This window comes from Ahaetulla prasina, chromosome 4 (genome assembly GCF_028640845.1).
Source record: "Ahaetulla prasina isolate Xishuangbanna chromosome 4, ASM2864084v1, whole genome shotgun sequence".
Taxonomy (NCBI): Eukaryota; Metazoa; Chordata; class Lepidosauria; order Squamata; family Colubridae; genus Ahaetulla; species Ahaetulla prasina.
The window spans coordinates 2,882,501-2,895,818 of record NC_080542.1 but is presented as its reverse complement, the minus strand read 5'-3'; the positions used below and the strand labels follow the sequence as shown (position 1 = coordinate 2,895,818).

The window sequence follows — 13,318 nt, the reverse complement described above, 5'->3', positions numbered from 1 at the left end:
CAGAACTGAACTCAAAGTCTTCAACTCCCAGAATTGAACTCAGTCTTCAACTCCCAGAACTCAAAAGTCTGTGGACTCCAACTGCCAAAAAAAAATCCCTAGCCAGCTGTGGGGAGCTGAAGTGCACTGGTCTTAATCGTTGCCAAGGTTGGAGTCACCCCTGGCTTCGAGTCACACACACACACACCCCCGTGGCCAGTGGTAACCCACGTGGCGTGCAAAATGTAAATGAAAGAGTTTAATTTGCAGAACAGCCACCGGTCACACAGGAATTCGCTCGCTTTGAGGTGGACTGGCGGCACTTCCTCCTGGCTAATTTTGTGCCAAAGTGCCAAGCTCAGTTCCGGGTGGGGGTGGGGGGGCCCACATTCACACGCACAACTTCAACTGGAAGCGCGCCTTACTGAGCTGCTCTTTTTGCGCTTCCCGCCGATCACGCCTAGCTTGATCTTCAGGGGCGCCATCTTCTTCCCTTTCCCCTTCCTCTTCATCTCGGGGATGCGAGGGCTTTTGCTCCTCTTCTTGTGGCCTGGTCCTTGGAGGGAGAGGGAGGGGGGGGGAAAGGAAAAGACCTCTCGGGTGAACAGTCAACATTTGCCCCCGTCCCCCCCCACCCCCCCGGTCAGAAAGAGCTGCGCCGGTTGTTCCGGGACACTCCAAAGTGGCAAACAGATGGCGAACTTTGGCAAGAGATGCCCGGCATAATCGCATGCCAACCAGATGCTTGCAGAAAAATGCGGGCATCTTGGCTGCCGTCCGCTCCGCTCACTTGCAAAAAATCAAACCTGGGTGGGGGAACGGGACGCGATGGGGTGGGGGTGGGCCTTAGAGACCATTCATAGTTGGCCCTTTTAGGTTCTCCGGGAAAGTTGGCAGCTGCCCGACGGAAGGGTGGAAAGCCCGAGGAATCAAGTGGCCCCTTTATATGGTTAACAATCCCTGGCTTGACCTCTCAACTCTTGAGAGGCTCAGGTAAAAGCTCAGGTCTTCTGCTTTGAAGTCCAGGATGCAACGCCCGGACTCTTGAGCTTCATCCTAGAACTAACTCAACCCTAAAATAGAGACGCGCTCCCCTATTTGTGGAGTCCTCGGTGCTCTCTTGAGCTTGGTGATTTTCTTTGCAGACGTTTTCGTGACCCAACTAGGGAACATCCTCAGTGATAGGAGGGAGTGGGGTTTGTGTAGAGGAGGAGGAGGAGGAGGAGGAGGAGGAGGAGGAGGAGGAGGAGGAGGAGGAAGACTGAGGGGTTCTTTGTGCTCTTTGAGCTTCGTGGTTTTCTTGCAGATGTTTCATGACCCAACTAGGGAACATCCTCAGTGCCAGAAGGGAGTAGGGATTGTGGAGAGGAGGAGGAGGAGGAGGAGGAAAGAAAGGAAGGACTGAGAGGGAGGGAGGCAGGGAGGGAGGGAGGGAGGGAAGGAAGGAAGGAAGGAAGGAGGAAAAGGACTATGGGGGGGGGGTCCCTGGTGCTCTCTGAGCTGGGTGGTTTTCTTGCAGAGGTTTCGTGACCCAACTAGGGAACATCCTCAGTGCCAGAAGGGAGTAGGGGTTGTGGAGTAGAGGAGAAGGGGAGGAGGAGGAAGAGCAAAAGGTGGTGGAGGAGAAGGAGGTGGAAAGAAGGGGGAGAACTGTGGGGTCCTTGGTTCTCTCTGAACTTGGTTGTTTTCTTGCAGACATTTCATGACCCAACTAGGGAATATCATCAGTGCTGGAAGGGTTTGTGGAATAGAGGAGGAGGAGGAGGAGGACAGGAAGGAAAGAGGGAGGGAGGGAAGAAGGAAGGAAGGAGACGGGAAGGAAGGGGAGAACTATGGGGTTGTTGGTGCTCTCTGAGCTTGGTGGTTTTCTTGCAGACGTTTCATGACCCAATTAGGGAACATCATCAGTGCTGGAAGGGAGTGGGGTTTGTGGAGAGGAGGGAGGAGGAGGAGGAGGACTGTGGAGTCCTTGGTGCTCACTGAGCTTGGTGGTTTTCTTGCAGAGGTTTCGTGAGCATCATCCTCCGTGCCAGAAGGGAGTGGGGTTTGCTCCCTATTTAGATACAATAGTTTGCCCTGCCTATGTTGGTGGGAGTGTAGTAGCCTCTTGGTTTGTTCTTTGATCAGGGTATTGTTTTCTGCTACACTGTTTGTCTGGCGTTAATCCCTGCTTATCTGGGTATGAGCAGTTAGAGACTTTTCTGTGTTCTGGTCTTTTTGTAGCCCTGATGATATAATATGACCTAGTTGGCTCGTGAAACGTCGAATGAGCGGATTCTGCGGTCAGCCCTGTCTACGCAGAAAACCATCAAGTGCAGAGAGCACCCCACAATTCCCCGCCTTCTCCTCTCCAAACACACCCCTCCCTTCTAGCACTGATGACGTTCCCTAGTTGGGTCAGGTAACATCTGTAAGAAGACAAGAAAGCTCAGAGAGTCCTTCTCCTGCAATCTCCACTCCGTTCTTGCACTGATGATGTTCCCTAGCTGGTTCGCGAAACGTCTGCAAGAAACCCACCAAAGTTCAGAGAGCACCAAGGACCTCACAGTCCTCCTCCTCCTCCCTTCCACAAACCCTACTCCGCTCTAGCACTGATGGTGTTCCCTAGTTGGGTCATGAGATGCCTGCAAGAAAACCACCCAGCTCAGAGAGCACCAAGGACCGCACAGTCCTCCCCTTCCTTCTCCTCTTCTCCTCTCTTTCCTCCTCCTCTTCCCCCCCCTCCTCTCCACAAACCCCACTCCCTTCTAGCACTGATGTTGTTCCCTAGCTGGTCCATAAAACACCTGCAAGAAACCCACCCAGCTCAGAGACCACCAAGGACCCCTCATTTCAAACCCCGAGCCACAAATATTCTCTTCTCTTCGTGCCTTTTCTTCCTTAGCATTACAATTTCCCTATCGGTGACGACCGGCCTCTGTCCACCGAACGGCTGACCCGATCCAGCCAGAAACCGCCCCTCCCCCATTGTTCTTTGCACCCGTCACCCTCCGGAGAAAGGCCGCTACTCACCTTTGCCCTCTTTGGTTTTGGCTTTGCGGATGGGAAGAGGCTGAGCCGGGGGCTGCAGCAGGTGTTGGGGCTCAGGCGAAGGGATAACGGCCGACACGGCAGCCGAGACTTGTTCAGCTACGGCCGCCGCAGCGGCGGCGGCCGCAGCGGCCACCGCAGCCGTCGATCCTTTGAAGGGGTTGTTGGCACTGAATTCCCGCCACTTGGCTCCCATAATGGTCATCATTTTGGACATGGGGATCTTGGGGTTCTTTTTGGCAATGAGAGGCCTGGAGAGAGGGAGGGAGGGAGGGAGGGGAAGAGGGAAAAGAAAAAAAAAACAAATAAAGTCATTGAATTCCGCGTGAGAAAGCCGACACGCTTGCCTTGAATTCCGACTGAAAGGACATCTGGATGGCCAGACCGATATTCCCTCGTTTTTCCTCCACCACCAAGATTAAGAGACACACACCCCAAACAGACTATTTATTTTATTTTTATTTTATTTTATTTATTTACATTTATATCCCGCCCTTCTCCGAAGACTCAGGGCGGCTTACAGTGTGTAAGGCAATAGTCTTCATCCTATTTGTATATTTACAAAGTCAACTTATCGCCCCCCCCAACAATCTGGGTCCTCATTTTACCTACCTTATAAAGGATGGAAGGCTGAGTCAACCTTGGGCCTGGTGGGACTAGAACCTGCAGTAATTGCAGGCAGCTGTGTTTTAATAACAGGCTATCTTACAGCCTGAGCCATCACGGCCCTTTAATTATTTAATTATTTGTTTATTATTTTGACTTTTATATACCGCCCTTCTCCCGAAGGACTCAGGGCGGTTTACAGCCAGATAAAAAAACAATAATACAAAAGTTAAGACAAATTTTTTAAAAAAACTCATTTTAAATTAGCCGAAATATAAAAAATTTGCTAAATCCCATTAAAAAACTAATTAAAAAACTATTAAAAAAACTATTAGGCTAGTCCTGCTCGATGAAATAAAAGAGTCTTCAGCTCACGCCAGAAAGCTCAGAGGCCAGAGAGTTGGCGCAACGTTGGAGGTAGTTCGTTCCAGAGGGCTGGGGCCCTCACAGAGAAGACCCTTCCCCTGGGGGTCGCCAGCCGACATTGTCTGGCCAACGGCACCCTGAGGAGACCCTCTCTGTGGGAGCGCACCGGTGGCAGCAGGCGGTCCCGTAAGTATCCCAGTCCTAACCATGGAGCGCTTTAAAGACAGTCACTAACACCTTAAATTGCACCCGGAAGACAACCGGAAGCCAGTGCAGCCCGCGCAGGATAGGTGTTACATAGGAGCCTCAAGCCGCTCCCACTATCACCCACGCGGCCGCATTCTGGACCAGCTGAAGCCTCCGGGTACCCTTCAAGGGGAGCCCCATGTAGAGAGCGTTGCAGTAGTCCAGACGGGAAGTAACAAGGGCATGAGTGACTGTGCACAGGGCATCCCGATCCAGGAAGGGATGCAACTGGCGTTATCAGGCGAACCTGATAAAAAGCCCCTCTGGCGACGGCCGTCAAATGGTCTTCTAACGACAGCCGTGCATCCAGGAGGACGCCAAGATGGCGGACCTTCCCCGTGGGGGGCCAACAACTATCCTCCCCCCTTTCCCCGGTGCTTTTTATTCCAAGCGCCAACTGGGCTTCTCTTTTTCTTGGAAAACGTTTCGCTTCTCCTCCCAGAAGCTTCCTCGGCTCTGACTGGATGGCGGGGAAGGGAAGGACTGATACGCCTTCCAGGTGGTCACTGGCAATTCTTTTAGAGCTGTATTGGCACGCAGAGCCATATCTGAGGGCCCGCGAGCGTTGCCCTAGCTCAGCTCCAGCGCGCGCACGCGGGCAACAGCCAGCTGAATTTCGGGGCCTTTTGGGCCCACCGGAAGTCGGGAAATGTGCCGTTTCTGGCTTCCAGAGGACCTCCGGAGGCGGAGGGAGGCTGTTTTCGCCTTCCCCAGGCTCCTAGAAAGGCTCTGGAACGCGGAGAGGTTGAAAAACGAGCCTACCAGGCCCACCGTGCCATTGCATGCCAAAAGCAGGGGGGGGGGGTGGAGCGCATTGAATTATGGGTGTGGACAGGCGCACACATGATCTTCTCGCGCTCCCCCTGCTTTTTGCACGCGGCGGCAAAAAGGTTAGCGATCACTGTTTTAGAGACTCATTGAGGCCACTTGGAGGTTTGTTCTGTGTCCTCGGGGTCGCCTGAGTGGTAAAAATGGGTGTGGAGCAGGGGTGGGAGTCAAATAATTTAATAACAACCGGTTCTCTGACCTCGTGATTTCTTCCAACCGCCAGTTCGCCAAACTGCTCAGAAAGTGAACAACCGGTTCTCCCGGAGGGGTGCGAACCGGCTGCATCCCACCACTGGCGTGAAGCATCGCATAATGTAACAACCGGTTCACCCAGAACCGAAAACGTGAGTGCGCGCCTTCCGCACATGCGCGCGGCAGCTAAAACACGATTATATGGGGTGGAATAGCTCCGGGGCGGGCCCAACGGCTGGTCTGAAAAACCGGTTCTCCCGAACCGGGTGCAGCCCACCTCTAAATGTGGAGCCTCCTTGGGACGGCCGGAAAAAGAGCTGTCCTGTGGAGTTGTGCAGTCCTGCAGGATCCCTAATAGAAACATTTTTTGATCAGGTTCTAAACGGGAACGTGAGAACGGAGCCACCGAGGGGGGGTCCAAGAAACGCTCTTAAAAACAGTTCAGGCTGGAAATCTCCAAACACGTCACATCAGAAGAGCAAAAAGCGGGGGGGGGGGGGGGGGGGGAGCGTGCAAAAAGCAGGGGGAGCGCGAGGAGATCATGTGTTCGCATGTCCACCCCCATAATTCAATGCGCTCTACCACCACCCCCTGCTTTTGGCATGCAATGGCACAGTGGGCCTGGTAGGCCCGTTTTTCAACCTCTTCGCGTTCCAGAGCCTTTCTAGGAGCCTGGGGAGGGCAAAAACGGCCCCTCTCCCCCCCCCACCCCCGGAGGTCCTCTGGAAGCCAGAAATGGCACATTTCCCGACTTCCAGTGGGCCCAAAAGGCCCCGAAAATCAGCTGGCTGTTGCACGTGGTGGTGGGAAAATGCAAAATAAAAACAGGCTAGCCGAGATGAGAGTGGAGTCTGCCCCTCCAGCGAACTGCAACATCACACAGCGATCGCTTCCGCTCCCTCGTCCCCCAGGAATCACACACACACACAAAGAGCACACCAAAGCGTAGGATTAAAGGGGCTCTTATCAGTCTCCAGGGAAGGCGAGAACTGCCAAACTGGAACAGACCAAGGCTGCTCCCGTTTAATCCAACCGAGCATGGGGAGGAACGTTGCTCAAATCTTGGCAGAGCAAGGCCGGAGGCACAAGCTTCCTAATACCCCACACACACACACACACACAACCGGCCTTCATCTCTCCCCCCCCACAACAACACAACCTCCCCCCCCACAAGCCCTCAGCCAAGAACCCCCGAAGCAGAAGACATCCATCATTTGCAAGTCTCGGATCTTGCTCCCTGCACAAACACACACACTCTGCACGGGCACTTCAGGACTTCATCGGCTTTCAACGCTAAGAGCCCGTATGCTGACCCAACATGGGGGGGAAAGGGGCCTTCAGCCTACCAAGAGGATCGGTTCAAAATGGGATAGGGCTTGGGCTAGAAGACCTCCCGAGGTCCCTTCCAACGCTGCGATTCTGTGATGCTGAATAGCTTGCCTATTCCAAAGTTGTGGGTGGAGGTTTTTTTAAAAAAAAAAATAGAAAAGAAAAAAGAAACGGTATAAGGAATCTTGAGGGCAGGGGGGGTTGGACTAGAAGACCTCCAAGGTCCCTTCCAACTCTGTGATGCCGAATAGCTTGGCCTCCAGAGGTTGTGGGTGCTCCAATACTGGAAGTTATTAAGAAAAAGACCGGATAGCCACTTGTCCAGAATGGGATAGGGTCTCTTGCTTGAGCAGGACTAGAAGACCTCGGAGGTCCCCTCCAACTGTTATTTGGAGAAGGAGAACAAGGGTTTCCTGCTTGAGCAAAGGGGTTGGACTAGAAGGCCTCTGAGGTCCCTTCCAACTCTTTCTTATTCTTTGGTTTCTGGTTCCCTGGGATTTGGGGCTGGCAGAAAATCACAACAGGACCCGCCTAGCTTTGGTCTGCACAGTTAAGTCCCCGAATCACAACAGCTCGCTTAGGGACCCTTCGAAGTAACGACGGCACTGAAAAAAAAGGGACCGAGGAACCCGTTTTCCACTCTTACGGCCGTCGCAGCATCCCTCCACGGTCACATGACTTAAGATTCGGATGCTTGGCAACCGGTTCTCATTTATGACCGTCGCTGCTTCCCGGGGTCACGTGATCGCTTTTTTTTTGGTTTTTTTGACCACCTCCCGACGAGCAAAGTCCATGGGGAAGCCGGATTCATTGAATGACGGGGTTATTCGCTTCGTAACTGCAGGGATTGTTTTATCTGGATGAACGTCCGGTCTACGAGGACCCAATCTCGCCTTTCTTTGAGCCACAAGACATGGCTTATGTAATAACAAACGACGGTCACGTACCCTGTTTCGAAATTCAAATTTTTTTTACTACCGGTTCTGTGGGCGTGGCTTGGTGTGGTCTTGGTGGGCGTGGCAGGGGAAGGATACTGCAAAATCCCCATTCCTTCCCCACTCCTGGGGAAAGGATATTGCAAAATCCCCATTCCCACCCCGATTTGGGGCCAGCCAGAGGTGGTATTTGCCGGTTCTCCGAACTACTCAAAATAATAATAATAATAATAATAATAATAAATAATAATAATAATAATAATAATAATAATAATAATAATAATAATAATAATAATAATAATAATAATAATAATGTTTTAATTTGTATACCGCCCTTCTCCCGAAGGACTCAGGGTGGTGAACAGGCAAATAAAATACAGACAGAAACATACACCATAATTAAAACAACCCTTAAAAAACTGATTCAAATATGCCGAAAATTTAAAATAACATTACACCCCATACAAATTTCAAAAGTTAAAACCCACAATTAAAATTTAAAATTTTAAATCAGGCCAGTCCAGCCATATGAAATAAATAGGTTTTAAGTTCGCGGCGAAAGGTCCTAAGGTCAGGTAGTTGTCGGAGCCCGAGGGGAAGCTCGTTCCACAGGGTAGGAGCCCCCACAGAGAAGGCCCTCCCCCTGGGGGCCGCCAGTCGACATTGTTTGGCTGACGGCACCCTGAGGAGTCCCTCTCTGTGGGAACGCACCGGACGCTGGGAGATAGAGGCCGGCAGTAGGCGGTCTCGTAAGTAACCCGGTCCTAAGCCATGGAGCGCTTTAAAGGTGGTAACCAATACCTTGAAGCGCACCCGGAAAACAACAGGTAGCCAGTGCAGTCTGCTACCGGTTCTTCAGAACCTGCTGGATTTCACCCCTGCCCTGTTTCCCTGAAAATAAAAGTCAACTGGAAGCGTGATTTTTCAGGGTGCTCGTAATCTAAGCCCTACCCCCAAAATAAGCCCCAGATAAGATTGTCGGCCAGATGGGTGCATTTAGTACTGTATTTCCCCAAAAATAAGACCCAACCGGAAAAAAAGCCCTACCATAATTTTTCCGGATGCTTGTAATATAAGCCCTCCTCCCAAAATAAGCCCAGTTAAGATTGTCAGCCGGACGAACACATTTTAGTACCATATTTCCTCGAAAATAAGACCTAATGCGTCTTTTGGAGCAAAAAATTAATATAAGACCCGGTCTTAATTTCGGGGAAACACGGTAGTGGATCACAGCTGAACAGAAACTGGGATGCATTTACAAACCACGGTTTGGAAGATCACTTATAACCCGCATTGTAGGAATCTTAAGCCATGTTTAAATTCAGGAAAATTAGTACAGACGATTTGGGAAAGGGATGTGCGGGGGGAAAAAAAATGTATTGCGCAGGGCTGGCTTAATGTAGTTTTAATATGGGTTTTATTATAGTTTTAGTCTATTCTCGGCCTAATTGAATTAGTTTTTTTTTAATGTTTTTTAATTTTTGTGGAATCTGTTTTTTATTTGACTGTAAACCGCCCTGAGTCCTTCGGGAGAAGGGCGGTATATAAATTGAATTAATAAATAAAATAAATAAATATGCCCACGTTCCTTAAATCTGGAACGCCTAATGTTTCTTTTCAGGCCACAAGTCATACTTGGACCTCGAATGACATGCAAGGAGCTATGCAGGTAGTCCTCGACTTACAACCACCATTGAGCCCAACGTTTCGGTTGTTAAGCGAGACATTTGTTCAGTTTGGCCCCGTTTTTATGACCTTTCTTGCCACAGTTGTTCAGTGAATCACGACGGTTGATAAGTTAGTAACCTGGTTGATCAGCGATCCTGGTGTCCCCATGGACTTTGCTGGTCAGGTGGTCACAAAAGGGGATCACCTGACCCCGGGACACTACGACCGTCATAAATGTGAGTCAATTGCCAAGCGTCTGAATTTTGATCAGGTGAGCATGGGGAGGCTGTGAAAAAGGATCGCAAGTCCCTTGTAACTTAACAATCACTAGACAAGGATTACTTGTATTCCGAAAAAGCCTGACCGAGGTAAAGCCAGAACAAAATGAAATTTGATACGATTTAATACGAGACCTCTCTATATCGTAGGAGAATGAATATAAATAATATTTTTTCTCTCTATTACATTAAAAAAAAAAATCTATTTTAGTGGGGGGTACATTTTTCCAGTCCGGGGGGGAGGGCTTTCCTCCCACAACCATTTCAAAAATTTTATCCCGACGAAGCCGGGAAGCCACCTGCTTTATTGCTGCCTGGCGCGATATGATCTCATTTTGACGAGTGGATTGGGCTCGTTTTAATTATTGATGGTCGATACCTCCCACAATGCACTGCAGACGGGCGATTAAAGAAAAGAAGGGATGCCATTAAAAGAAATACGAGCTCGGGGCTTTTAAAAGGAGGGAGGGGGAGAGAGGGAGAGAGAGTCAGAGAGAGAGAGAGAGAGAGAGAGAGAGAGAGAATTAAAAAAAAAATATGCAGCCAGTTCAACGGAGGGAGGGATCTGAATTTATTTAATTTCAAAATGGTTTCCAGAAATAGGCGTGTCTCAGAAACAAAGGCAGGCCTGAACAACAACCAAAAAAAAAAAAAAAGGCACAGCGGGGGTTCGTGTGTGTGTGTGTGTGTGTGTGTGTGTAGAATTGAAGGGGGAAAATAAAGACTGTGTCGAGGAGAGGGGAGGGGATAGGGGAAGCAAACACAAGGATAACCACAAGATAAAAGAAAGAAAAGCCCAGGCTATAGGGCTGCTTGCTTGAGATTGCAGTGGCCAGATGGGAATAATTCTGCATCTAAGCAGTGAAAAGAAAAGAAAAGAAAAGAAAGGAGAAGAGGAGGGGAGGGGAGGGGAAAAAAAATCAGAGATAGAATATTAAAAACAGATGATCGAGGAAAGAGAAGGTGGGGGACGATTAGGGGACTGGAGGATAAAACGCAACAAAGAACGGTGGCTGGATTTGGGTTTGGCCAGTCTAGAGAGAAGAAGGACTAGGGAGGGACAGGATAGCATGATTCCAGTATTTGAGAGGCTGCCCCAAAGAAAAGGGGAGGGGGGGTCAAATTATTCTCCAAAGCACACCTGAAGGGCAGGACAAGAAGCAACGGATGGAAATTAACCCAGGAGAGAAGCAAGCTGGAATTTTAGGAGGGATTTGCTAACAGCGAGGACAATTCACCAGTGGAACAGCTTGCCACCGGAAGTCGTGAATGCTCCAACACTGGAAGTTTTTAATGAAGAGATTGGACAACCATTTGTCTGAACCTGCGTAGGGTTTCTCTGGTTGAGCAGAGGGGTTGGGCTAGAAGACCTCCAGGGTCCCTTCCAACTCTGTTATTCTGTTAGTCTAGTGAAGAGAAAGACGAGGGGTGAAACAATAGCAGCCTTCCAGTATTTGAGGGGCTGCCCCAAAGAAGAGGGGGGGGGTCAATTTATTTTCCAAAGCACCCAAAGGCAGGAGAAGAAGCAACAGATGGAAACTCATCAACGGATGGGCCGCGGTGTGGCTCAGGCTGTAAGAAGCCTGTTATTAAACACAGCTGCTTGCAATTACTGCAGGTTCGAGTCCCACCAGGCCCAAGGTTGACTCAGCCTTCCATCCTTTATAAGGTAGGTAAAATGAGGACCCAGATTGTTCGGAGGGGGGGGGGGGGGCAATAAGTTGACTTTGTATATAAATATACAAAGAGAATGAGACTATTGCCTTACACACTGTAAGCCGCCCTGAGTCTTCGGAGAAGGGCGGGATATAAATGTAAATAAAATAAAATAAAATAAATAAATAAATCAAGGAGAGAAACAACCTGGAATTAAGGAGAAAATTCCCAACGGTGAGGACAATTCACCCGTGGAACTGCTGGCCACCAGAAGTTGTGCGTGCTTTCATCACTGGAGGTTTTTTAAAGAAGAGACTGGGCGGCCATTCGTCTGATATGAGACAGGGTTTTTCCTGCCTGAGCAGGGGGGGTTGGACTAGAAGACCTCCAAGGTCCCTTCCAACTCTGTTATTGAAGAATATACGAAGAATGGTTGCAGGATTTGGGTTTGGCTAGTCTATAGAAGGAAGGGGGGACATGATAGCAGTCTTCCAGTATTTGAGGGGCTGCCCCAAAGAAGAGGGTGGGGGTCAATTTATTTTCCAAAGCACCCGAAGGCAGGACGAGAAGCAACGGATGGAAACTCATCCAGGAGAGAAGCAACGTGGAATTAAGGAGAAACTTCAGGCGGGTCTTTCTCCAAACTGCAAAGCAGCCCAAGGTTCAAGACCTATTTTATTCCCCCCCCCTCACTTTCCACTCTCCCCCCCACCCCGATTCCAGGGTTGCTAAGAGGGACAAGAAAGCCCCAGGCAGCTCTCCCCCAGGGCCTTGTTAAGGGATTTTAGGAGCTCAGCTCCTCCCCAAAGCCCAGCGAGAGAGAGAGAGAGACCTCGAAGAAGAAGAAGCCCCTCCGAGAGCCAAGAAGCCGACATCAAAGGGCTCCATGGGGCTTCCCCCGGAAGGAAGGAAGGAAGGAAGGAATTCCCTCTCCATCAAAGGAGCCAATTCCAGCCACGGCAGCCGCAGGGAAGGCAGGCGGGCAGGCAGACGGCTCTGCCTCCCGCCCAGGCAAGTGCCCAACGATTTAGAGCTAATTAGAGCCGGGCTGAGGGTTTCCTCCCCCCTCCCCACTTCTGCCCCACTTCAGCAGGCCTGTCGCCCCGTCCGTCACCTCCGGGGCAACCTGGCATAAATCACCGCCTTTATTAAGAAAAAGAAAAAAAAAAAGCCGCCGAGGCCCAGGTGGCCTGGCGAGTCATTCCCGGTGCCAGATTCCTGCCGCTGGTCACAGAGCGTCGGTTGGCAGCCGAGCGCGTCTCTGCCCGCCAAGCTGAAGCCGGGAGAGATCACGAGGGGCGGCTGCCAAGGCCACCGGCTGCTTCCCTGTCGCTGACATGAAGCTCAGCCTCGCCTGGCTAGAACAGCAGGCTGGCAGCCAGAGAGGGAAGTCTCAGGGACACGGCGCACGGGAGGGAGGTTGCAGGATCTGCATCCAACGCTTAGGAGTGGGCGGAAAAGCCCTTCCCGTTCGTTCTCCAGGCAGGCGTCTCGTCTCGCCTCGCCTCGCCTCACCATCACCGCTCCCGGGTGACTTTTGCCGCTCAGGGAGGCGGAGAAGGGGATCAGAAGCTCCCTTGGCACAAGCCAGGGAATTTCAATCCCGACAAACGTCTCCCGAGAGAGAGAAGACGAGAGAAGATCTCGGCAGAAGGAACCCTCTCCTCTCAAAATGCTTCTTGGGTTCTTAAACCCATCCACCCTCCCCTGAGTAGGATCATATTAGAAAGGGATGGGGTGGGGGGGTAGGGGTGTGGGGGGTGGGAGAAAAGAGAACCTGGGGTTTTCTTTGAGCATCACCCTATTCACAGAGAGTTGTGCACTGCGGGCTCAGTGGGCCGGGAGACGCGTTCTGGGACCTCCGCAAATCTTACGGATTCGTCTTCCGTTTATCTGGCTGCCCGTCTCAAGGACTCATCAAAGGAAAACTCCGCAGAAGGAAACGACAATATGAAAGGTAGATAGAGAGGTAGACAGACAGACAGACAGACAGACAATGACTGATGATAAGTAGGTGATAGACAGCTAATGATAGATCAGGGGTGAAATCTATTTACTTTCCCTACCGGTTTGGAAGTTTGTGTCTGCGCGCACGCATCATATGCAATTTTGGACCCTCTGTGCATGCGCAAAGGGTAAAAAACTGGTTACTTCTTGGTTAAAACCAGGAAGTAACCACATCCAGGTGGGTGGGCGGAGCCTTGC

General features: G+C 50.7%; 1 protein-coding gene across 1 annotated transcript in view; it reads right to left on the bottom strand.

The window, feature by feature from the left end:
• CHD3 (chromodomain helicase DNA binding protein 3) overlaps positions 1-13,318 on the bottom strand; it is a 150,989-nt gene that overhangs the window by 104,987 nt on the left and 32,684 nt on the right. Inside the window, exons 5-6 of the mRNA XM_058184225.1 lie at positions 2,992-3,260; positions 405-535 (exon numbers count right to left, since the gene is read on the bottom strand). Coding sequence (XP_058040208.1) covers positions 405-535; positions 2,992-3,260 — 400 coding nt within the window. The remainder of the gene's footprint in view (positions 1-404; positions 536-2,991; positions 3,261-13,318) is intronic.